Below are 25,932 nucleotides of genomic sequence, written 5' to 3'. Positions count from 1 at the left end.
GATCACAACTGAGCCCAAAATTTCTGTTGTTAAGTGAAAGATTTGTTAGGTGAGTTTTGCAACCTTTTATGACCTTTCTTGCTACAGTTGTTAAGTGAATCACTGCAGTTGTTAAGTTAGCAACACAGTTGCTAAGTGAATCTGGCTTTCTCATTGACTTTGCTTGTGGGAAGGTTGCAAACGGGGATCATATGACCCTGGGACAGTGCAATGGTCATAAATATGAGTCAGTTGCCAAGCATCCAAATTTTGATCCCATAACCATGGGGACGTTGCAATGGATGTGAGCGTGAAAAGTCCCTTATTTCAGTGCCACTGTAACTTTGAATGATCACTAAATGAATTGTTGTAAGTCAAAGACTACCAGTATAAGTCCTGTATTATCTAGCAACTATGACACACACAGATACTATCCATATGAAAATTCTTTGTCTATTTAGCTGCATTTCCTGAGTGCATTGCATTAACATTCAGTTTGCCATCGAAACTCTATGGATATGGATTGATACATCTTTTGTTCTTTTACATGTCGTTTTTCGCATTTAAGACTAATAGTCAAGAACTATACGTACATTTTTTTTGTTCTTATCTTCTATCCCCAGCTCTCCTTCTTATGTTACAATATAGTTTCCAAAGATAAACTTTCTTGTGCGTTCTAAAAACCAGGTAAGTTTAAGAAATTAAGGCTAACAAGATACAGGTCTTTTACCTTTTCTTGTTTTTAAAAAATACACTTGTTGATAAATGGTGTAAGTGCAGTCTAGGATCCTTTACACATTTTATTCCAGATTTGAATGTATGATTTGTTCAGAAAAAAAACAACAGCTAATTGTACATACTGGAGATCCTGGAAATCCAACTTCCCCAGGTTGCCCTGGTCTGCCAGGTTCGCCCTAAAAGAACAAAACAATAAAGTCATAAAACCACAAAATAAAAGCAGTGGTTGATCTGATTGGGTTGCTACTGCCAGGGAGGGAGGGAGTTGGTTATATGCTGTGGTTTTTAATGTTGTAAGTCACCTGGAGTAACCTTGTGTGAGTTGGGCACCCTAAAATTTGTTTAATAAATAAATAGATAGTGTTATAATATCTTGCACATCAGCCAGTTTCTTTTCTCTGAAACATGTTATTGTCATTCAGGCTGAAGGTGTGAGAAATTCTTGAAAGTTTATTTCTTCAAAAATAAGGCATTTTGAGTATTGCAGCAATATTTTCAAAAAGATATATACATATGTGTAACTATTACCAACCAAGGTTTCTGTTAAACCACATGTAACACTCTAGCATTTATACTAAGTGTACCTCTCTTTTCTTTGAAATTGTCACATCAGCAATAGCAGGTAAATCAAGGTTCCAAGAGACAATGAAGTTCTATTAGAATGTAGCAATTGCTCTACTAATGAAAGCTGTCTCACTATGCAGTTGATGGTTGTTATAAAAACTAATATCAGATTATGCTTTATAATACTATATAATATATGTGGCATAGCAGGAAATAAATATCGACATTAAGTTTTATACAAAAGTAACTCTGAACCCCCAGGAATGTCTTCCACTGTCATAAAGCACAATTTTTTTTATTAAAAAAAAATCTATAATATCTATAATAATCTTCTGTGCCATATACCACATTATACCAAAGGATAATAGTATTCAGAGTTGAGTTACAATGGATTGTGAGGAATGGCTCAAAATCAGGTGCGTTGGATCAAGCCAACTGTACTCATGTAACTTAGGATAAATCAATCTTTCATATTTTCATGGACAACTGCATCTGTGTGAAAATGGTTGCAGTATTATTTAGCCACTAATGTCAGTGATCAGTGTAAAATAAAATAAAAAATTATTTCCTCCCCATTTAGGCAGAGAATATTTAATATTGAAAATGTTCAGTTTAGTACTGAAAATAGATCAAAATGTATTGCATCACATTATTATACAGTTGACTATGCCACCTTTCCTCAATCTAATAACTTCTGGACAACTTAGGAACAAATTCCCAGAATTCTGAGCCCATGGAAGTTAAATCTCAACATACATGGAGGTTAGCACAAATGCTTGCTTTATTATTTTTTCAAAAAGCAGTGAAAAACAGAATTTCATTTAGTGCCTACTCCCTTCTAGAACTTCTTGACCTTTCCTTTCAACAGATGGAACAGAATCTTATTTTAGAAAAAAATGTTGTATGGGTGACAATTGCCTTGATATAAGTTTCCTTGCTTTGCTAAATAAACTTTTCAGATTTTAAGATTGTTTCCTGATTATTATTATGTAACATGTCTAGCAGCATACTGTTGGGAAATCTATTTTAAAACTTACATCTTCACCAGGTTTTCCTGGAGGACCTTCTGGGCCACGAACACCAGGTGAACCCTAGCAGAGAAAATTTACAGTACATTAAGAAATTAAATGACATTTTAAAATGCTTAATGCACAAAAATACAACTGAAAATTAAGCAATCAAAATTGTACTGTCTACACCTATTTTGATAAGAAGTTTGTTTCCCAGACTGATCAACATAACTTCTGAAAAACTTGTGACATACTACAACTTATAAAGCTCTATTATGCTACTTCCCCCACCACTAGGTAATATGTGCATAATTGACCTTACCATGGATCCTGGGTCACCAACTTCACCTGGAGGACCTGGGGGTCCAATAGGACCCTAAAACATAAATAAACAAATAAAACACACATTTATATTAGAAATGGTGCAAATCAGGACAATGATGTAGTCTATCAATTAATGAAAACAATCCACAAAAATAAATGTAACATGTTATAAGAATTAAGATAGCCTAGGTCCAGAATTGATTTTCCATAATCCTAATTTCTTAATTTGTAATTTCTCTGAAGCCTGTGAGACAAAAGAAACTGAAATTGAACCCAACCAAAACAGGTTAACTTTGTTCAAGTTTTTTTGATGTTTTCAGTCATAAATCTTGATACAATAGCACTACCCCTGAAGAAAGCAGTTCATTGGGAAATTTTCTGAGATTCCTGGCCAATGGACAACTTAGAGTCTGTAGCTGATTGGTTGGGGGTGAGGAATATTGTTCTGCTCCAGCTCTATCTGGAATTCAAGGAGGACTAATGCCCTCAGTATTTACTTTTCCGGACTAAACTACCACAATGTGCTCTACATGGGGCTTCAAAGACTCCCTGGAAGTTTCAATTGGTCCTGAATGCAACATTTCAATTGTTAACTGGTATAGGTTGACATGAGATTGTGACACCTCTTTTCTAAACTCTCTGCTGACCCCTTCCCATATGCCTTTTAATGTGCTGGTTTAACTTTTAAAAGCCAAACGGCTTGGCATCAAGGTCCTAGTGGCTTTTTCTTCTCCTGCCGATTTCAACCTGCTCAGCTGATATATCTAAAGAGAACCCCCATTCCATGACATGAGGAGGCAGAGGCATATAGGTGCTGCTATTGCAGTGCTGTGTTTCAGAATAGCCTCCTTCCAGAAGTTTGATCAGATTTTCCTTTGTTGGTTTTCTTCAAGTTATTAAAAAGTGAATTGTTCCAGGAGCATTTAGGGTATGAAATCTCACTAACAACTGTTTAATCCTATAACTAAATGTCCATTACTGCTGACTACTTATACTCATTTTCTTTTCATTCATTTATTTATCCATACATCCATTCATCCATCCATCCATCCATTCGTGCGTTCATTTATTCATTCCTGTATGACCATCCATCTCACCAGGTTATACTGGGCAGCAAACTTTTTTAAAAAAAATAAAAACGATGACAATAATGCAAAAATTAAAATACATAGAAGGAGAGAGGTATGTTGGATATATTTGCAGTTTTGAGCTATTTGTAAAAAGAAAAGCATCAACAAACAAAAAAATAAAGAAATGCAAGAATACATCTCACATCACAAATTGTTAAATTAAACAAGAAATGGTCCCTGCACAGCCTTGGGCTTTACTTGTATTATAGATGTTTTATTGTGTTAATTGTAACTTTGTATTTGTTTTACTTTTATTTTTGTCTTGCTTGCAAAGCTAAAGAGTCTCTAAGAGTGCACCAGACATAAATAAATACATAAAGAGGGCAGACACAAGCCAAGAGGGTAAATAATAGAAACTGTGTGACAATATTATTCAAATTTTGTGACTTACTGTATGTACTTGGGTCAAATATCATGACATCAGTATTCAATTTTAGTATCATCACTGTACACTATGAATGCCATTGATGGTACAACATATATATTATTTAGAAAAACTAGAACAAGGGGAAAACCTGTAACTCACCGTTCCTTTTGCAGTAACTTGTCATGCAAGCTTTATGGAAATTAAAGCAGCTCCTAAACAGTGATACGGACTACTCTACCTCCACTTTAATTCAAGCAAGTGTTCTGAGTACATCTGCATCAAGATAAACTATGGGTAATCTTAACTGATGTTTGATTCCTGCAATTAGCCATTTTAAACCTATGTTGTGAGTTATAAAGCTGGTTTATTTCAACAACTTTTAAGATAACTCATGCACATAAGTTAAACTGTGAAGGAGAATAAAATGTAAACAAATAATTTCAGGCACCATCTTGTAAAATGAGGAGACATGGGATATATAAATACAAAATTATTCCCTAAAGGTAAATATAATTCAGCCTACTCGAATATGGTATCATCAAACACATCAGCTTTAACTTCCATAATCCACAAGTCAGTATGACCTGTATGTCTGGAGGGCACCAAATATAGTCAGTATATAATAATTTTAATTACATGCAAGTATTTTGAAATAAACTACTTACTGGTTTCCCATGATTACCTGGAGATCCTCTTGGACCCACAGGACCCTAGGGAGAAAGACATATAAGCTTATTAATCAAATAATAATGAGAACTAGTGCAGAAATGCAACATGCAGGCATCATGTTGTCAAAAGAAGTTTAAAAGGACAAAATGCAAAGAAAATTATGAAAAAAATACTAGAATTTCAATATAATTGTTAAAATATATGCCAAGAAAGTCAGTAGAGAGATTGCAGCCTTAGGTAAAACAACTATTCTATATGTTTCAGTAACTAACAACTTCTGATTCTGCCTTTCATCCCAAAGAAGAAAGAAACAGACACCTCCCAAAAATACACTAACATTAAAGTTTGCTTATGAATATAAACATTGCCATAAAAGAAAAATTTGATATGAATTTTTAAAAGAACTTTCACTTTCTCTCATATAAAGCACATTCAAGTCACCTGTATGAAAATAAACATTGTTTCTTATCATACTCATTTTAATCTCTCTTACTATTCTCCAGTTGATGTAAATTTATTTAATTCCAATAGTATCTAGTCTATTATTACTATTACATTTCATATTTTCTTGTTTCACAAATTTCATACATTAAAACAGCAAAATAGTTTTTTCCACATAAAATACCTGAACTTTTATACTTCCAGCAAATACATATAAAATTTCTTTCTTAGATTTGGATTTACATATTTAACAAACAAAACCTTAAATATTTTCCCTATGTCATTTCTATTCATGATATAAGGCAAAGCTCAACTGGGTTGTTAACATTTAAAGATTCTTGAAATTTTATGCAGTTCGTACCTAAAGTGAGTCAGCCTGACTCTTATTAAAATTACATTGTATATGCATATTTGTATATGTGTTTTTGCAGTTTAATATTGAAATGGGCTCTTGAAAAGATACAAGTGAATTGGACATAGAATCAACATTAACTCCTTGATCCATCTCAGAGATTGACAATCTACACCCAGGTGGTTAAAAATTAATTGTGCTCAAATAGCAAAATGTGAATCTTAGGAAATGTGATTTTACCTTGAAAAATTGCCTTAAAGATTTTCAAATTTCCCTTCAAAATGTTCTCAAGGTTGTTTCTTCAGGGGCAAAAATTCATTTTGCAAAAAAATGTGCAACCCTTTGAATGGAAAACGTTGTCCACCTTTCATTTTTCTAGAATTCACTAGATATTTAGCTGTCTTTTGGCCTATAAATTCTGACTTTAAATCTCAATCCCAACATTTAAATCTATGAAAGTTGCTGCAATGGGAAGGGCAAGCATAATCCATCCACCACACACAGAGCGCAGAATAATGGCAAATTACTTTACAGCATGAAAAGTCCAGAAAAGCATTTAACAGGATAACAGAATATTGGAGTTGGAAAGGATCTTGGAAGTCTTTTAGTCCAATCCCCTGATCAAACAGGAGCCCCTATACTGTTCCAAACCAAAGTGGCTATCCAATCTCTTCTATAAGCCTCCAGTGAAAGAGCATCACAACTTTGGAAGACAAGGCATTCCACTAGTTAATTGTTCTCACCATTAGAAAATTTTCCCTTAGTTCTAGGTTGCCTCTCTCCTTGGTTAGTTTCCATCCATTCTTTTTTGTCTTGTCTTCTGGTGCTTTGGAAAATAGGTTGTAGCAGCCTCTCAAATATTAGAACACTACTATCATAGCATCCCCTAGTCCTGATAGCCATTTATTTGATTAATATTTGAGGAAATATTAATTCCTTCTCAATAAACACTTAAAAATATCCTGCAGATCATAGAAGAGTGGCAACTATAAGCAACATTACCAGGAGAAAAGTTTATATTCTGACATTTCACAGAGCAGATTTACCAAAATATGTCTACAAAACCATCCATGAGGGGACATATTAAAAAGCCTCCTACAAGAATAATTGAGCCATTTGGGATGCAGAAATTGAACAACTGAGAATATACTTTGAACTTGCTTTACCTATGTACATAGTAACTATGTCACGCCACTGTTCATAGAGTTCCCAGATCACTCCAGGCGTTTTAGATATCTCTTCTATTGTTTGACAAGTTCTCTATCACAATGTATAAAGCTGTTGGGATGCACTGTGAACAGAATTTACCATACTATAAGACCCAGTTCCACCTTTGTTTTTTTCAGTGCTTATTTCATACATATTCCATTCATTCATTAATCAATCCATATCCTTACCACTGGACCAGGCATCATCATCTGTGAAAAGGCATCATCTTGTCCGGCCAGCTGAGATGTAAATGGCTGTAAACATAAGAAGTTATGTTATTCAAAAAATGTATGAAAGGTATTTTTGTTCCCATCATCAGAGATGTTCTGGGAATAAACAATACTATCAGTACTGTTTTAAATCATTGCAATGATAAATTCAGAGGTGATTGAATTGTGTAGTGACATTCATTTGTGAGCCTCGTATTTAAAAACATGAGAAAAATTATGCTTCACCTTCTTTGATGTGTTTACTGTGTTTGATGTAAATTAATGTGTTTACAAATGAATAAAACACTACATGCTGTTAAAATTTTATTCTTAAAAAAAGTAGCTATAGATTATGGAAGAAAAAAACAGAAGTGTCTCAATGTCATAACTGAATAGGGAAATTCTTGTTCATATCTACCACTTTTCTCTCCTCATTATTTCAGTCAAATTCAGCTGCGTAAGTACAGTATGTTTACTATAATGTTTGAGTATTATATCACAAATTGATAAACCACCCAAGGGCCACACTTCTCTAGAGATATTTTAGCTTCAGGGCACAGTAACAATTATGAAGAGGCAAGGGCACATTAACCAATGCTTCACTCATTGTATTGTGTTTTTACTATTTAAGGACAGCTTTAAACCTAAAATTTACCAAAAAAGTTTGTTATATTTCTCTGTGGCTTAGATCCTCATTCAGGTTGTTGGCTATGGCATGTCCATCTAGCTCAGGACTGTCAAATTCATGACCTGCAGGGCAGATGCATCACATGCTGGCTACAAAAGACCAAATTAAACATCAATATAAGCACATATTTGAAACTGCTCACGCAAACAAAATAGTCTTTGTCTTGCATGACTCCTAACATTTTATGCTTCTTTTTTGTTGATCTAACTCTGGAAATGTCACAGGTAACTTGAGTATCACTGAAATACATAATTCCTCTTAAGTATTATGAATAACAAGTATAAATTTTACAGACACAAAGAAACAACCCTGTAGCCTCAAATATTATTTTCTTCTGAAGCACTGGAGAGGGCAGGATTATTTCTGCCATCCTTTTTTGCATCTAGGATTGAGCTCATTGAGATTTAAACTGCCCAAAACTATACAGAAAGATTGTAATCAGTGGCAGTGGGAGCACAGAGGTAGAAATAGTTATAAAAATCCCCAGTGACAGTTGCAGAAAAATGTTTGGGAACTTCCATTTTCCTCTGAAATCTCACACAGAGAAAAGAGAAAATATAAATTTCTATTGATGTGCATGGATTGTGAGAATGAGATAACCCTATCAGGAATCATAAAGGTGTAGTATAATTAATAGCAATCTGATGGGAGTCCATAGGAAATCATCACTATTTTATCACATGTTTACAGCAATGCATAATGTGTGTGGCTTCCAGAAGATTTAGAAACCCTTCAACCAGTGGTGGGATTCAAAAAATTTTTACTACCGGTTCTTTGGGCATGGCTTGGTGGGCGTGTCATGGCTTTGTGGGCGTGGCAGGGGAAGGATACTGTAAAATCTCCACTCCCACCCCACTCCAGGGGAAGGATACTGTAAAATCGGTTTTCCGAACTACTCAAAATTTCTGCTACTGGTTCTCCAGAACTGGTCAGAAATTGCTGAATACCACTTCTGCTTTCAACGAATCCCAAATTTGAGTTCACATGGTGGTTTTTATTGTGACAGAAGGTGGAAAATTATACATACAGAACACAATTTTATTAATTATAATCAGATCTAATTTTGTTAAATATGTCACAAAATTTGGCAGTTCATGAAATGTTATCCCTTAAATTTGGCAGTTCAGCAAAGGGTAGGGATGACATGATACACTCAGCCTCGGTATGTGAAAATGCTCCAAATTCAAAACATTTTCAGGTTGACATGCCCTGTTCACAGTTGTTTTGAGTTCAAGAAAAGGTTATTTTCAGCATTCTGGAAGAGTTTCCAATTCAAGCAGTCCTCAACTTATGACCAGCTGCTTGCCAACTGTTCAAAGTTATGTCAGACCCCCAAAAAGGGACATATGACCTGAATTCGAAATTATGTCATCCACCCTATTGCTGTCACATGACTGCATTTTGGGCACTCAGCAACTGGCCCACATTGATGTTCATTTGCACCATCCCAATCATGTGACCGCCATTTATGTTACTTCACAATCATGTGGCTGCCATTTGTGTTTACTTCCAGCTTCTGGCAAAACAATAGCACATAGCGAACAATGGGTTTGCTTAATGACCACAGTATTTGTTTAACAACTGTGGTGTTTGCTTAATGACTACAGCTTTTGCTTAATAATTGCAACATTCACTTTACAATAGCTATATTTAACAATCACTGCAAAATAAAGTTTGCAAAATCGGCCACAGTCCCCTGATAACCCCCTTAATGATTGTCTTGGCTTACAACTGGAATTGCAGGTTCAATTATGAAGAATTAGTCATTCGTCGAGGATTATCTGCAACCACTACCAGTAGGATCAAACCATCCATTTTGAACAGGAACATTTCAGATTTGAAGCCTTTTGTACATTGTGACAAACTAACCAATTACATTTTAATCTGATGCATTTGCAAATCAGTTTGTGTACTCAGTTATTATTCAGTTTATTCTTACCACAGCATGCACATGTAGGAAATGGAATTAATTACTACTGTCACTCACTCTGCCTATGCCATCTGGCCCTGTGGATGGTTGTCCAGGAGGTCCAGGATCACCAGGTTGTCCAGGTACACCAGGTTCCCCATCTATTCCTGGAGGACCACGGGCACCCTAAAAAGAGATTGGATATAAAGCACATTTTTAAAAAGCACACATATCCATCAAGCAGACATTGTATACATCATTTCAATCATTACGCCCAACAATTGATGTATCTGTTGTGGTTTGTTGACTGACAGCAGAGATGGCAGTCGAGTCAGATGAGTCAGAGGAGATGGAGCGGGTGCCTGGGTTACCATCGGAGCTGGCAGAAGGCTCTGAGGAGCAGGAGGTCTCAGAGCCAGATGCAGAGCAGGGCCCATCCACTCATACTCAGGCGGAGAGACAACTGTTTTGGGGGCCTGAGCTGAGCAAGGGGGAGGAACAGGTGCTCCCTTTCCTAGACACGTGTATGCACAGAGAAGTGCTGAGAGGAGAGCAACACAGGACTGTCCAGGAAAAGAAGGAGATGTTAACAACCCCCTCCCTGGCTGGAATATAAGGAGGAGGGATGTGGGGACATGGTTGTTGGAGACATCCATTCATGCTCTAGAAGAGTTCAGGATTTCTTGCCAGGATTTCCTTGCCACTGATCAGGTTGGTCAGGGCTCTTTGTGTTGGGATTAAAGTTCTAATTGAGACTCCCTGTAGGGAACTCAAGAGTCTGCTATGGCTTGTGAATCACTTACGGGTGTGTAATCTGGAGCTTTCTCAGTGAATGTGTGAATTCCTGCCTTTCCAAATAAAAGGGGGCTTCTTCTCATGAGTAGGCTGCTGAGTGGGGCTCCGTGAAGGATGGGTCAGAACAGTATCCACAAACTTAGTTCCACAATGACATTCTTCCTATGGAGTCTTCACTGCATTAAATTACCAATAGTCTTTACATTGGACCTGAATGAAATCTCACATGATAAACTAATAGATCTCATGGAAAAAAATATCGTTTGTTTGAATGGAATCTATACCATGTAGCTTATTGCAAAGTAAGACAAGTTTAAATAACAAGACCCCAAATGAAAGATTTTGCTAACTTCATTCTCACATTTTCTCCTGGAAGAATTATAAAACTGGTGATTGACATTTTTCATCAGCAGTGTTTTGTCTGATGAAAATCCTTGACTTTTGTGGATAAAAAAAATTCTTGGAATGGATATATGTTGAAATTGCAGTAAATTAATATTTATACCAGGAAATTAATTTTGTGGATTTGAGATATTTACTTAATAAAGGCAAAACTGCATAATTTGCATCTGCACAAGGTTTAAATACCAACAGGCATGCACACAAGCAGCTTTTATTTCCATTTATGCAGGCATAAATCCAGAGAAATATCTCAAAGTCTATGGATACCATTCCAGATTTATATTGGCAAAGTATGGAGCAAGAATGTATATTAAAAGTAGAACAGGCTGTTTAGAAGACAGCTGGAAAAATCACAAAATAATTAATGCAAATATTTCATAAATCTGGAATAAAACCTGAAGTCTCTTGGTAACCTAATATATTCTGCAGCCTCCTCCATTTATGCACTGCTCTACTGCTTTGAAAGTGAATGAATGAAGTTGATAGCTGAATAAAGAAGCTCAAGAAAAGAATATCTAAGTGCTACTTAAGAACTTATTTTAACACTCAATACGCAAATAATGTGAGGGGGGAAATGATTAACTTGGCTTTTGACAAATTATTTTGTAAAAGTTGCAGATTAAGGGATTTCAGTGGTAAATCAGGAAAAGTGAGTTGTTATGGGAAACCTGGTTTCAAGCTAGCCATGGTAGGATACAGCAGCTTTACTAGGTTTTTAACTAAGCTAATGTGCGGGAAAACATCTGGGTTTGTCTCAGGGAAACCAGGAGTTTTAAGATTCAGGAGTTTAAAAGTCATAATACCCATTCCTGAAATTTTCCATGTTGGACCCACCACCTTGGAACTTTGAATAGGCTTAATGTGTGGGATAAATGTGCCTCCCACCAGCCCTCCCCCTCTATCAGCCAAGTCTCTCCCATATTTTTATTCTGTTAGAGTTGAGTGGAAGGGTTTGGATTATTCTGCCCAAGTAAAACCTGGTTTTAAGAAATCAGATTTTCACTGATTTCTGGTTTTTTTTAAAAATCTGCATGTAAAGATCATTTATTTGTAACCTACTTAACTGGTATGTATATTGTCTCTGATACCTGCTTTGCAAGTAATATGTCAAGAGTTTTTAAACCTTCAGTATTATAATTATTAATTTAAAATATGTAAGAATTTTCATCTTCTCATATTAAAATGTCAAATCTTCTGATATATGGAAATTGGAGATGGGACCACTCCATTCTATACATTTACATCTTAGATACATCTGTCGTTACATGTTAAAGGCCTATATGATACATCTTTATATGTTGGTGTTACATTGCAGTTTATTGGTGGACGTTATGCTGAGAGTATAAAATTGTAGACCAAATAAACAATTAAAAGTAGAAACAGCTACCCACAAAAATACTTAATCAAAGTTCTAAGCTCATCAATACAACTGAAGTGAAAACTGACGTTTTTCTGCAAAAAAGATGATGGCTTCATTATTTGAGAAACATATGAAAAGTTCAAAAATAAGTTATCTAAAGGTAAGCTATACTGGTCTCTTATGTCAATTATTTCCACAATTCAAGGCAACTTCTAAACGATATTTGCTAAAGAAGGCCACTAGATGGCGCTTCAACACACATACTCTTGTACTACCTCTTACTCAATACTTAAATGTATTTGAGAAATATTTCAGCAATGATAAAATTGTCAAATCATTGGATTATTCATTCATATAAATTAATTCAATACACACACACTGTGTTTAATTCTAATGTTTACACTAATGTTTAATTCTCATTAATCTCTTAGAGGTAGTGAGAATTATTACTATATTATTACGCAACCAAAATGGATATATTTCCTTAAATATCTATCAGCCCCTTAAATGTAAAGCTCTTAAGGCAGCTCTATAACAGGGTTCAAAAGTTAGCATCTTGGTACCTTTCAGATATTATGGCCAAGTTTGGTTAAATTAAATTGCCTACTTCTGCTAAAAATCTAGCAAATGTAAATTGAGTTATCAGAACAAGCAGCCTGCTACATTCTACAGAAATACAATGCTATAAATGACTGCCAGTGATACAGCTGTTGCCCACTGTCATATTTCCTGCATCTTTTCAGCAGGAAGCTTCAGTATACTTCAGTAGCTCATATCCCAGGTTCTCTGGCAACCTCCTCCTTTCATCCTAATGAAAAAGATGTAGTTAGGCTGATATCAGGCAGGATAGGGCTTCTACAGAAATGGGAATTTCAATAAGTATGACTTGCCTAAGAAGCTATATTGGTTAATATTTCTCTTCTTTCCTAGTTAAAGTCTTTTACTTATCCTCTCCCTTTTTGCAAGTATTACAAATTCCTTCCTAATCGTAGGTTCACTGAAGACTTTTCTCAAATTCTATGTTTCATATTACAACACAAAGGTTGGATCCCATCTGATATTGTCCTTGGAGGTGGCACTGAAGATATTGGAGCATTAATCTGACTACTTTAACTAGATGGAACCATGTTATACCCCTTCTGTTCCATAGATTTTTAGTTTAACATGCAAGTATTGATAACTAGATCTTCCCTCCCATAAGCCATGCTGTGACATCAGTAAAGATGTGATCTTTTTTATTTACAGGGTGACCTACTGACGTGGAGAATATATAGTGCCATAACTATATATGTGACCGTACACTGCAGGATTGTGTGGAAGCCTTCACATGAGCAACTGTACATGACAAGACCTCTATAGAACAATATGCATGTGAATGACCATATCTTCACTCAAGGGAGATGCTACTTGCTGCTACTCAGGTAGTAATCTATGGAAATTCTCAGTCATCCAGGTCATGGTTGTCCCAAAGGTGCTTTTTTAAGAGGCAAGTGGACTTTCTGTTTTTTCTTTGACATTTCACTTCTCATCCAAGAAGCTTCTTTAGCTGAAGAAGCTTCTTGGAAGAGAAGCAAAGCATCTTCAAAAAAAAAAAAAACACCAGAAAGTCCAGTTGCCCCTTTAAAAAGCACCTTCGGGATACTCAGGTAGTAGGTTTACACTTATTTGTATTATTAGAACATGACTTTTTAAAGTAATACTTATATTTTTCTGTCAGTTTTCATGACATTGGTATTGACTCTTAAAATTCTAAGTAGTTTGGAAGTTAAAAACTGAAAGGAGTGGCTCATCTCATTTCAGCTGTGGCTCTTGAGTCCATTAATCAAAAAAATACAAGAGGTTGGGTTTTTTTTTTTTCTTTAGTGGCCTAACTTCAGTGTTTTCAAAGAAATATTTCACTATGCCTTTCCGTGCTCAGTCAAAGTGTGTTTGTATTTGTTTTTATGCTGATTTGTTGGTCCTTAACCACTGAACTGCTCTGGTTTATACCTCTAAATTTACTGTTATGCTTAATCACTATTATTCTCCCTTTATCCTTGAATTGGTGACTGGAATGTTTATATATTTTAGTTTGAATTAGTGATTGGAAATTTTATGTTTGGAATCCTTTTTAAAAAAATCCAGAGTGGACTAAATGGCTATATTTGGTATTATACTTTCTAACCAGGGGGAAGGATACTTCATCTTTTGGGGAAAAAAATACCAAGGATAAATGGTAGATGTCTTTTCCTGAGGACTAATTATCAGAGGTTGATTTTTTTTTTTTAGTCATCCATGGAATGTCAGAAGTTCAGAACTGTTTAGTATATGACTCATTATATGTGAAAGAATGCAAAGTCTGGGAAATAAAAATGAATCAGAGTGCAAGAGAGAGATTTGGAGGGAGCTAGAGACTGAAAAACTTCCAGGTACATCTCTTGGAGTGTGCTAAGAGCAGTGCCTTTATAATTATTACAATGCATTTACTATAATTCTGTCCACTGCCAGGAGTTCAATCCCAACTGGCTCAAGGTTGACTCAGCCTTCCATCCTTCAAAAATCAGTAAAATGAGGACCCAGATTGTTGGGGACAATATGCTGACATTGTAAACCGCTTATAGAGGACTGTAAAGCAGGGGTCTCCAACCTTGGCAACTTTAAGACTTGTAGACTTCAACTCCCAGAATTCCTTTAAAGCACTATGAAGCAGTATATAAGTCTAAGTGTTATTGCTGTGAATGTTTATTATGTTTTCCTGAAGCTAACACACATTCATATTTAGAAACCAAACATTATAGAATGCAACCAAACTTTAATCATTTTGACTTTCAAACAGAAGCCAAACCTAGGTAGCTCTGACCCCAAAACATTTCATCTTGGGCATCTGGGAAAGGAATAGCAATCTATTCCTATTAATAGAGAGTCTCAGTGGTGCAGTGGTTAGAATGCAGTATTGCAGGCTACTTCTGCTGACTGCTGGCTGACTTCAGTTTGAGAGTTTGAAGTCAAGGTTGACTCAGCCTTCCATCCTTCCGAGGTGGATAAAAGGAGGACCCAGACTGTTGCGGGCAACATGCTGACTCTGTAAACCACTTAGAGAGTACTCTAAAAGCACTGAAGTGGTATATAAGTCTAAGTGCTATTACTAAGTGCTATTAAATTGTTCTTGGAAGAATGCTTTCCAACTCACCGGTCTTCCTTTGGGTCCTCGAGCTCCTCTTGGTCCTTGTGAACCTGGAGGTCCCTAAATCAATTATTAGAATAATTTAATAATTTAATAATTTAATAAAATGGTGACAATACCACACATTTGAAATTACACTATAATTGCATATTTTGTTGCAGTTTGCCTTGAGAATGTATGACGGCCTTGGGAAAAAGTGACTTACAACCTATGCCCAAAGTTATGACTGTTGTAACACCGTTGCTGTCATGTGATCACAAGTATGGCAGTTGGCAACCAGCTTGATTTAAAGTGGTTGCAACATCTTGCATGCAAGTGATTGTAATTTGCAACCTTCCTAGCCAGCTTCCAACAAGCAAAGTCAACAGGAGACCCAAATCTACTTAATGATTATGTGATTCATTTAATGACCAGATGATTCCCTTAATAACTGCTGTAAAAATGGACATAACATTGAATCTGGTCATGTGATAACTCATTTAATGACTGCATTGCTTAGCAAGCAAAATTTGTAAGTTGATGACTACCTGTACATTGTCACAGTCATTTTTAAATTGTGTGATAAGAACTACTGGGCTTCTGGGACTTATTAAGGAACTAACAAGAAAATTGATAATAACAAACAAATTAGCTGATTTTTCCATTATATGGAGTAAAAAAAAGAACTTCAGATCTTAATCTCAGTCCATAAAAATATTGGAAGAGTCCCAATAAGATAGCCCATACTATGCAAGGCAATAAAGTACCCTAGAATTTGCCACTTAGCCAAATCATTGATAAAGAAATCCATATCTATCTTCACATAGCTGGATTGTAATGTAGAACTTCTCCCAAAGCCACAGATTCAGCATTAAGTAATAGCAATAATCCTGCAGGGATTCCCTATCTCTCCACAATACTTCCATTCCCATAGTACTAAAAAAAAGTTAAGCAATTATTAAAAGTGATCATTATTTCCTAAAAATATTAGGAAACTATTCACACTTTTACAAAGAATACCAGGAATAATACTTACAGATTGTCCTGGCCGTCCTCGTATACCTGTAACCTATTTAAAAAAAAAGTCATAACTGTTAATAGGACACAGTAATGACTGTGGCAAGCATATCATCTTTTTCTCATTACTAATTTCTATTAAGGAAAGAAAAGGGAAAGAGAAATGATATGAACAATTGCTAGACTTTATTTATTTGTCTATTTATTTAGTGTCTATTGTTCTGTTTCATAAGCTTTTTACTCAAACATATGCAGATAATGAAGATAAACACAGTTGCACATCACTGTCAGTTTCATGCCTTCAAAATGCTTTCAAGGTAGGCTTCCTCTTCAGTGTTCCTGCTGTTTATGTGCTTGCTGGGTTTTCTTTCTTTCTTTCTTTAAGTCCTACTCCTACACCAATTTCCCAGTATATTGCCGTAGATGTGCTATACTTCAACTCCTATAATTCTAGAACTCCCAATGGCCAAATTTCTTGGGATTCTGGGAACTGGGAATAATTCTTTAATACTTCTGGAAAGCACCAGAACAGAAGAGGTTGGCACCAAATAAAAAGACAAGATCGGTTTTTTAAAAAATCATTTGTTTCTTTCCTTTGATCATTACTCACTTGATTAGCAAGAAGAGGTGACTAAGCAATTGTAATAAAAATAAGGAAGGTCAAATGTTATAGATTAGCAATCCCCGCTCATTCCACATAAAGCCATGGGCTCTGACAAATTCTCAGCCTGTTGGTCTTGACACTTCTCAATCCATCCTGGAATTCATTCTATCTCTGATCTTTAGTGTACTGTCAGTATCCTGAATTATTTCAAGAACATCTTTTTGCAGATTACTTTTAAAAAAATAAAAGCATTTTAAGGACTAAAATATAAGCACAGAATGTGCTGAAAAGAATCTGAACATGTGTCATCTGCGATATAGTTATGAAACAAATAAGAACTGTAACTGCTTCTTATATTTTCAGCAAGAGACAACCAATTCTGTTTTGTTCGTCTGTACAATATGAAGGCTCTAGTCTACAAATGAGAGAATTTTTTTTTTAAATATCAATGTGGAATTCTTTATTTCAAATCTCTATCTTCTTTATTTTTCCCCCTTTCCCATCTATCTGATACTACAGAATATAAAATTTACAACATCTCATACCAATCCTTCTATCCCCTAAAGGGGGCACGAATGGTAAGAATGAGGGCAAACCCTCCAAACTATTCGGTATCGGTATTGTAAATAATGCAGAAATAATTACATAAATATGTAATTGATTTGAAGGAAAAGAATAGGGAGGGTAGGAGAGGAGAGGGGGAGGGAGGGAGGGGAGAAAAGGGAAGAGAAGAGAAAGATGGTGGTTAACGTACTGGCCTAGAAATTGGTTTTCTGTGAGTCCTAGTCTTGGCTTAAGCATGAAAACAGCTAGACGACTTTCTCTCAGCCCAACCCAACTCATGGGGTTATTGTTGTGGGGAAAACAAGAGGAGAAAAGACCAATAGATATGTTCACTGTCTTTGAATTATTTATTTTAAAAAATGAAGGTGGGATAAAAATAAAATAAATAAATATTGTATGAATATTTTGAATCAATAATTTAAAAATAGCATTTACCTCCTTGTTTTATAAATGACACAAATAATTTAGCAATTGTACCAAATATCTAAACAGGAGGTTGGGGAAGGAACACCAGCACTTGTAAAGTTAAAATTCTGGGTACGACTATATTACTTTTTAAAAAATTTTTAAACAGGGTGCAAAAACTGGAGGTATATTTGAAACTACTGCTCTATTTGGGAAAGAAGCGTGCAAGAGAGATCAATCCAATAGTTAAATAAGTGGGAGTACATCATCATAATCCACTGTAGGATATACTGCAATCTTTGTTTTGTTCTGTCTTTTTGCAGTAAAATGCTTACCAGAAACAAACTGTGGAGAGGCCCCATTGCATTTCCATCGAATTAAAACATCGAAACCCAAACAAACTAGTGGCTCTCAATTGGACCCTGTCTCAAGAGCCTGCATTATGCACAAATGCAATAAAAATGATTGTATTGGAGGCTTAACCAGGGGTAGGATTCTACCGGTTCGGACTGGTTCTATAGAACCGGTTGTTACAATTCTGAGCAGTTTGCAGAACCAGCAAATCATGCCCGTCTGGCCCCACCCCTCCCCGCCCAGTCAGTCCTTATCGTGCATGCACAACATCGCACACATGCCCTACATTGCTGACTGCATTGTCCCCCGCCCAGGTATTTTTCTTAAGGTATTTTTCTTTTTTTCCTCCTGACAATCAGCTGTTCCAATGATCAGCTATGCTGGGATCCCCTCGTTGTCTTACTGTTTCACCCAGGAGGCTTCCCTGAAGTCCAGGAAGCAAAAAGGGGCATATGGGGGTGCTGCGTCCCACCCCTGCGCTCCATTTTTTTCTCTTCCTGGACCTTAGGAAGGCTTCCTGGAAGCAAAAACACCCCCCAAGAGGCTTCCCTAAGGCCCAGGAGGCAAAAAAAATGGAGCGCTGGGGGTGCAAAAAAAAAGCCATGCCCACCCAGCCACATGGCCACACCCACCTAGCCACACCCACAGAATCAGTAGTAAAAATATTTGCATTCCATCCCTGGGCTCAATCTTATTTGGGAATGGATAAACCATACAAAACTTGTATCCAATAGGAGACAGCAAACAGCAGGAAGTCTGATATATTTGCCTTTCCTATTTCCTCTGTAGCATACAATTAGATTATGGAGGGGGAGAGAACAACTATAGTCTCACAACACCAAAATACATATCTGTGATGCTATCAGATGTGAACAAGTACATAGAGTTCTTATCACAGCATCACAGTTATGGCTAATAGAAGAAAAAAGGGGAAGAGTAAGAAATCAAGCAATTGCTCTCTGTCTGTTTTATTTGGAGATATTTCTTGGTTTGGATAGAAAAGACAGCTCCCACAATTGCCACACACTATTGTGCCAAACACTAGTGAGTAATTAGGTCCAGTTATTAAAATCTTGCTTTGATGGTTCTATCCCCTTAAGAGAAAAATTCCCATAGAAGAGAAAGAGTCATACCGGTGCCAGGTTTTTAATGTTTAAATAGATATATTTATTAAGTTGTTTTATTACTAATGTTTTAATTGTTGATTGGGAACCTCCCAGCGTTTGATATAAGGTGGATACAGGTAGTCCTCAACTTACAACACTTCATTTAGTGACCGTTCAAATTTATAAAGGCACTGAAAAAGTGACTTACAATCATTTTTCGCACTTACAACAGTTGCAGCATCCCCATGGTCACGTCATCCAAATTCAGACATTTAGCAATTGACTCATATTTCTGATGGTTGCAGTGTCCCAGGATCATGTAATTTTGTGACCTTCTGAGAAGCAAAGTCAATGGGGAAGCCAGATTCATTTAACAACCGTGTTACTAACTTAACAACTGCAATCATTCACTTAACAACCCTGGCAAGAAATGTTTTAAGTGGGAGCAAAACTCACTTAACAACTGTCTCATTTAGCAACAGAAAATTTGGGCTCGATTGTGGTCATAAGTCGAGGACTACTTGCAGAGGGGGGATACAAGAGAAATTCTGTTATGGACTACAGTTTGCATGGCATTCCATCCCTGGAATCTGTTCCTCACAAGTTGGCAAACAAAATTCTATTCTACTATATTCTAATATCTATAGGGAGTACAGATATTTTTTTCCTAAAGAGCCCAGAACTATACAGTAAAAAAATACCGTAAGTGCTTCCAAAATATAGTTTTTTTAAGATTACATTCTACATACTTGTCATAAAGAGTAATATAATACGCACCCAAATACACACACATACACCCACACACACACTAACTTACCACTGGTACTACTCCAGGTTCTCCTTTTTGACCCTATAAGGTAAAAAAAGACAACATCTATCTGAGGAAAATAGTATTAAAAAAAACATTGAGAAATAGTTTTCCCACTTTTTCACATTTCACAATGAAGCATAAATTTACATGATTGTGGAAAGTATTCCCTGATTGCTAGAAAATTTTTCAGCATTAAAGGCACATGCTAGGCCCTCTTAGCTGTGAGATGTAATTTCCAAATTTAAGATCCAAGATTTCAGGGCAGACAGAGCTGGCTTGAGAAATGAGATGGATGTATTCCGGTGTTCTGCTTTCTGTCTCCCCCTGCCTTAAAACAGAATCCAACAATCCGCTTAGAGAGGAAAGTGCACACACACCCTAAGACAGGAGTAGGCAAACTTGACTCTTCTATCACTTATGGACTTCAACTCCCAGAATTCCTGAGTGAGCCATAAAAGGTTCCCCATCCTTGGCCTACTGGTTTTTCAGTTGTGGGGAAAATCAATTTTTGACTTGAATGGGACTGTTTAATATAGAAATGTAGGGCATATTAAACAGTCCCATTAAGTCAAAAATTGAGTTCTCCCACAACTGAAAAACCAGTAGGCCAGGGATGGGGAACCTTTTATGGCTCACTCAGGAATTCTGGGAGTTGAAGTCCATAAGTGATAGAAGAGCCAAGTTTCTCTTCCCCTGCCCTAAGAAAATGTCTTTTCCACCTCTGTTGTTCACAAGAATATCTACTGATATAGTTAGTATTGCTGTGACTAAGGACCTAAGTACCTGAATAAGTTTTCATCAATAGCCTTTTTCCAGACACTGATTGATGACTGGGTAGAAAAGGCCTTCTCAGATATTATTTCATCTTAGCTGAAAAGCCATTGGAAATCTGCCACTTTAGTCATATTGCCATGTTTAGTCACCTGGTACTTGCTTTTATACCGTTCAACCACCAGACTTTTTCTTAGGCAATTTAAAAATCATTTTCCTTCCTTCCTTCCTTCCTTGTATAATCACTATTTTTCTTTTTTTCTACTTACTTACCGTGTTTCTCCAACAATATGGCCTCTACCAATAGGAAGGCCCAGCATGATTTCTCGGCATGAGGTGAAATTAAGCCCCACCCCCAAAATTTAGGCCTATTTAAACCATGCATTTCCCCATCATTTCTCACATCGTTTGTTAGAACTACACGAGGTGAAGAGAAATGGGGGGGAAGAGTGGGGTGATGGGGAGAAAACTTGCCTTTAGGAGTGCCCTGCAGGTAGCCTAGGCTAGAATACCCCGATCTACTACCGCTAGAACATCAGCCTATAGAAGCTCCTTGATGGCAGTCACCAGCCGCTTCGATCGGCCAGTAGAAGCAGCCTCGGGGTGATCACACACGCACACTCCCCTCGCCGTGAGGCCGCTTCTATTGGCCGGTGAAAGCTCCCCAAAGGCAGAGTCCTCAGCCACTTTGGGGCGAGGCGTGGCTGCCCGTGTCCCCTCGCCATTAAGCAGTGTCTTTCGGGCAATGGAAGCTCCCCAAAGGCGGTCACCAGCCACTTTGATCGGCCAGTAGAAGCGGCCTCGCGGCAGGGAGTGTGTGTGTGCTCGCCACGAGGCCACTTCTACTGGCCGATCAAAGTGGCTAGTGACTGCCCTTGGGGAGCTTCCATCGCCCAAAAGACACTGCCTAATGACGAGGGGACACGGGCAGCCACGCCTCACCCCGAAGCGGCTGGGGACTCCGCCTTCAGGGAGCTTTCATCAGCTGATAGAAGCTGCCTCGGGGTGAGGGGAGTGTGCATGTGTGCTCGCCCCGAGGCTACTTCTATTGGCCGATCGAAGTGGCTGGTGACTGCCCTTGGGGAGCTTCCATTGCCCAAAAAACACTGCCTAATGGCGAGGGGACACGGGCAGCCATGCCTCGCCCCGAAGCGGCTGGGGAATCTGCCTTTGGGGAGCTTTCGTCGGCCGACAGAAACGGCCTCGTGGCGAGCTACGTGCACATGGACCGCTCTAGGTGGGGGAGGGAATTAAGTCACCCCCCAAAAGACAGCCTAGCCGTTTTTCCGGGGGGAATCAAAAAAAAATAAGGCCCAGACTTATTTTGTGAGAAACATGGTACTTACTTACTTACTCACTTACTGGTATTTCTTCAATAAATAAATAAATTGAATTGGTATTTCATTCTCCAGGTAGCAGAAAGATACGTCAAGTTTCTTCCCACTCAGTTCAGCTGAGTGATGCGCTAAAGAATCATATATGCATTCTTTATCCCATATGCCTCAAGCTGCAATGACGCTCCACAGAAATCCACATCTGTCATTTCATTCATTTTTCCTTACATTCTTCCCATATCTAAGCATATCTTGTTATTTATTTCAAGTCAGAGAGTCTGGAAACTTTAGAAAGAATGGTTAACAACTTTGTCTTTCTAATGTTAATACATTTACGAGAGGATGACTCTTTCTGGAACCTTGAATTTCTTGAAATATCACCTCCAACTACTTCCCCTTTTAGTGTGTGTGTGTGTGTGTGTGTGTGTGCAGGTCTTGGCATGTTTGGGTCTTTTCCCGTGTAAGATTGAGAGTATCTTGGTGACATTTCAGCTCTCAATCTTACACGGGAAAAGACCCAAACATGCCAAGACCTGCATACCTGTATCAGTGAAAATCTACGAATACACACACACACACACACACACACACACACACACACACATACACACTGCTCAAAAATATAAAGGGAGTGTGTGGCCTCCACGTGCCTGTATGACCTCCCAACAATGCCTGGGCATGCTCCTGATGAGGTAGCAGATGGTCTCCTAAGGGATCTCCTCCCACACCTGGACTAAAGCATCCCCCAACTCCTGGACAGTCTGTGGTGAAATGTGGCATTGGTGGATGGAGCGAGACATGATGTCCCAGATGTGCTCAATTGGATTCAGGTCTGGGGAATGGGCGGGCCAGTCCATAGCATTAATGCCTTCATCTTGCAGGAACTGCTGACACACTCCAGTCACATGAGGTCTAGTGTTGTCGTGCATTAGGAGGAATCCAGGGCCAATTTCACCAGCATATGGTCTCACAAGGGGTCCGAGGATCTCATCTTGGTACCTAATGGCAGTCAGGCTACCTCTGGCAAGCACATGGAAGGCTGTGCAGCCCCCTAAAGAAATGCCACCTCACACTATTACTGAGCCACTGCCAAACCGGTCATGCTGGAGGATGTTGCAAGCAGCAAAATGTTCTCCACAGCATCTCCATACCCTGTCATGTCTGTCACATATGCTCAGGGTTAACCTGCTTTCATCTGTGAAGAGCACAGGGCACCAGTGGCGAATTTGCCAATCTTGGTGTTCTCTGGCAAATACCCTCATACCACCCTCATGGAGTCTGTTTCTGACCATTTGAGCAGCCACATGCACATTTGTGGCCCGCTGGAGGTCATTTTGCAGGGCTCCTCCTGTCCCTCCTTGCACGAAGGCGGAGGTAGCAGTCCTGATGCTGGGTTGTTGCCCTCCTACGGCCTCATCCACATCTCCTGGTAGACCTGTCTCCTGGTAGCGGCCTGTCTCCTGGTAGCACCTCCATGCTCTGGACACTACACTGACAGATACAGCAAACCTTCTTGCCACAGCTCGCATTGATGTACCATCCTGGATGAGCTGCACTACCTGAGCCACTTGTGTGGGTTGTAGACTCCGTCTCATGCTACTACTAGAGTGAAAGCACCGCCAGCATTCAAAAGTGACCAAACCATCAGCCAGAAAGCATGGGAACTGAGAAGTGGTCTGTAGTCACCACCTGCAGAACCACTCCTTTGTTGGGGATGTCTTGCTAACTGCCTCTGCTTTCCACCTGTTGTCTATTCCATTTGCACAACAGCATGTGAAATTGATTGTCAATCAGTGTTGCTACCTAAGTGGACAGTTTGATTTCACAGAAGTGTGATTGACTTGGAGTTACATTGTGTTGTTTAAGTGTTCCCTTTATTTTTTTGAGCAGTGTATATATATATATATATATATATATATATATATATATATATATATATATATATATATATAGAGAGAGAGAGAGAGAGAGAGAGAGAGAGAGAGAGAGAGATCTAAATAACAATAATTAAGCTTACCTTTAGTCCTCTACCTAGAAAAAGGGAAGCAAAATGAAATAATTAATTAACACAATTAATTTCCAAGCATTGGTGATCATGTCTGTAGAGCCATATCTCATGAGCTAAGCATATTTAACTTTTGAAAGTAGTGACTATATATTGTCAAGACCATCCTACCTATCCTCTCCCATCCTCGCCCAATAGATGGGATCCCATCTATTGTGTTTTGGACTGGCTAGTGAGATTGCTCACCATAAATGACTATTTAAACCAGTAGTTATGTTGCCATGACCTGTTCTGGAAAGGGTAGACACACCAACAGTCTTTTGAGGGCACTGCAGCAAATCCACCTCATCCAGGAATAATATTTTAAATAATTATCTCAATTTCCCCCCTTTTAACCTATCTTACCAAGTTTAAGCCATTTTGGAAGTCCATGGTGAAAGAACAAAACACAATGTGTTTGTGTTATTAAATTCGGTGTGTGTGTATGTGTGTATGTGTGTGTGTGTGTGTAAAACAAACAAAGAACAGAGGATTTTAATTTTTTTAAAGGCAACAATAGATCTATTTCAGAAGCATAAGAACAGAAAACATTACTCTGAACAAATAGAGAGAGGGACAGTGAATGAGAGAAAAGATGTAACTAGAGAACTAACCACTGAAAAGAAACAATACATCCTGGTGTGGCAATACATCCTTTCACTGCAAACTTCACTTTACTAATTCTCTGGGCAGAGGGACTTTGGGCAAACTCCAAATCATATGCCGATCCAGTCCTTCTTGCTTCTCTGAAGACTCTCAACTAAGACTTCCGAGGAGGAAAGAAAAATCCTTGCTCTCCTGACTCCCATCCTTATCCTAAAACCTTGTAATAGGATAGTGGCTAAAGTTACAGAATACCAGAATACCAGTAGCCAGATAGCCAATGGGCCACTCATATTAGAGTCACCTGTTAGCTTCTAGGCCTCCAGATCTATTATGCCGTCACTGGGTATATGCAGATTGTTTCAATGTTAATTGCTTTTGGAGTGCAAATACACAAATATGGAATATAAAACATTTTGCTCATTTTATGTTCCTAAGATCAGCTTTTTACCAGTATTAGTTAATCCTCTAGAAAAGAGATGCTAACCCCCTCTGGCTATGTATGACTGGTTGACTGCAAGGCACTGACATGAATGGAAAAAACAGGCATTCAATAGCCATGGTGGCACAGTGGTTAGAATGCAGTACTGCAGGCTACTTCTGCTAACTGCCGGCTGCCAGCAATTTGGCAGTTCAAATTTCACCAGGCTCAAGGTTGACTCAGCCTTCCATCCTTCCAAAGTCAATAAAATGAGGATGCAGATTGTTTGGGGGCAATAGGCTGACTCTGTAAATTGCTTAGAGAGGGCTGTAAAGCACTGTGAAATGATAAATAAGTCTAAATGCTGTTGCTATTCTTAGGTGGCAGTAGTTTTGGGAAGAGATTTGGCATCAAAGTCAAAACACTGAGTGAAACAAAGACAGGCAGGAAAAAACCCTGTAAAAAGTTGAGCTTCACTCCATCAATATCCAGAAAAGCATTTGTTGCCCTACGGAGCAACATAACTGGGAATAAATTTAACTAATTGGGTTTTATTTCAGATGGCACAGAAGTTCACTTGATTCAGATTTTAATGCAAATTAACTAAATC

The 25,932-nt window shown here is 37.9% G+C and overlaps 1 protein-coding gene across 3 annotated transcripts in view; it reads right to left on the bottom strand.

Annotated features, from left to right (window-relative positions):
- The window catches only part of COL5A2 (collagen type V alpha 2 chain), a 174,246-nt gene that overhangs the window by 63,370 nt on the left and 84,944 nt on the right, over positions 1–25,932 (bottom strand). For all 3 annotated transcript variants that reach the window (XM_026696925.2, XM_087919820.1, XM_087919821.1), the window contains exons 3-12: positions 24,272–24,285; positions 20,156–20,188; positions 16,325–16,357; positions 15,316–15,369; positions 9,668–9,775; positions 6,972–7,037; positions 4,778–4,822; positions 2,614–2,667; positions 2,319–2,372; positions 840–893 (exon numbers count right to left, since the gene is read on the bottom strand). In XM_026696925.2, coding sequence (XP_026552710.1) covers positions 840–893; positions 2,319–2,372; positions 2,614–2,667; positions 4,778–4,822; positions 6,972–7,037; positions 9,668–9,775; positions 15,316–15,369; positions 16,325–16,357; positions 20,156–20,188; positions 24,272–24,285 — 515 coding nt within the window. The remainder of the gene's footprint in view (positions 1–839; positions 894–2,318; positions 2,373–2,613; positions 2,668–4,777; positions 4,823–6,971; positions 7,038–9,667; positions 9,776–15,315; positions 15,370–16,324; positions 16,358–20,155; positions 20,189–24,271; positions 24,286–25,932) is intronic.

Source organism: Pseudonaja textilis, chromosome 1, assembly GCF_049901715.1.
Source record: "Pseudonaja textilis isolate UNSWEBS1 chromosome 1, rPseTex1.2, whole genome shotgun sequence".
Taxonomy (NCBI): Eukaryota; Metazoa; Chordata; class Lepidosauria; order Squamata; family Elapidae; genus Pseudonaja; species Pseudonaja textilis.
This window is presented reverse-complemented; position numbering and strand designations above follow the sequence as displayed.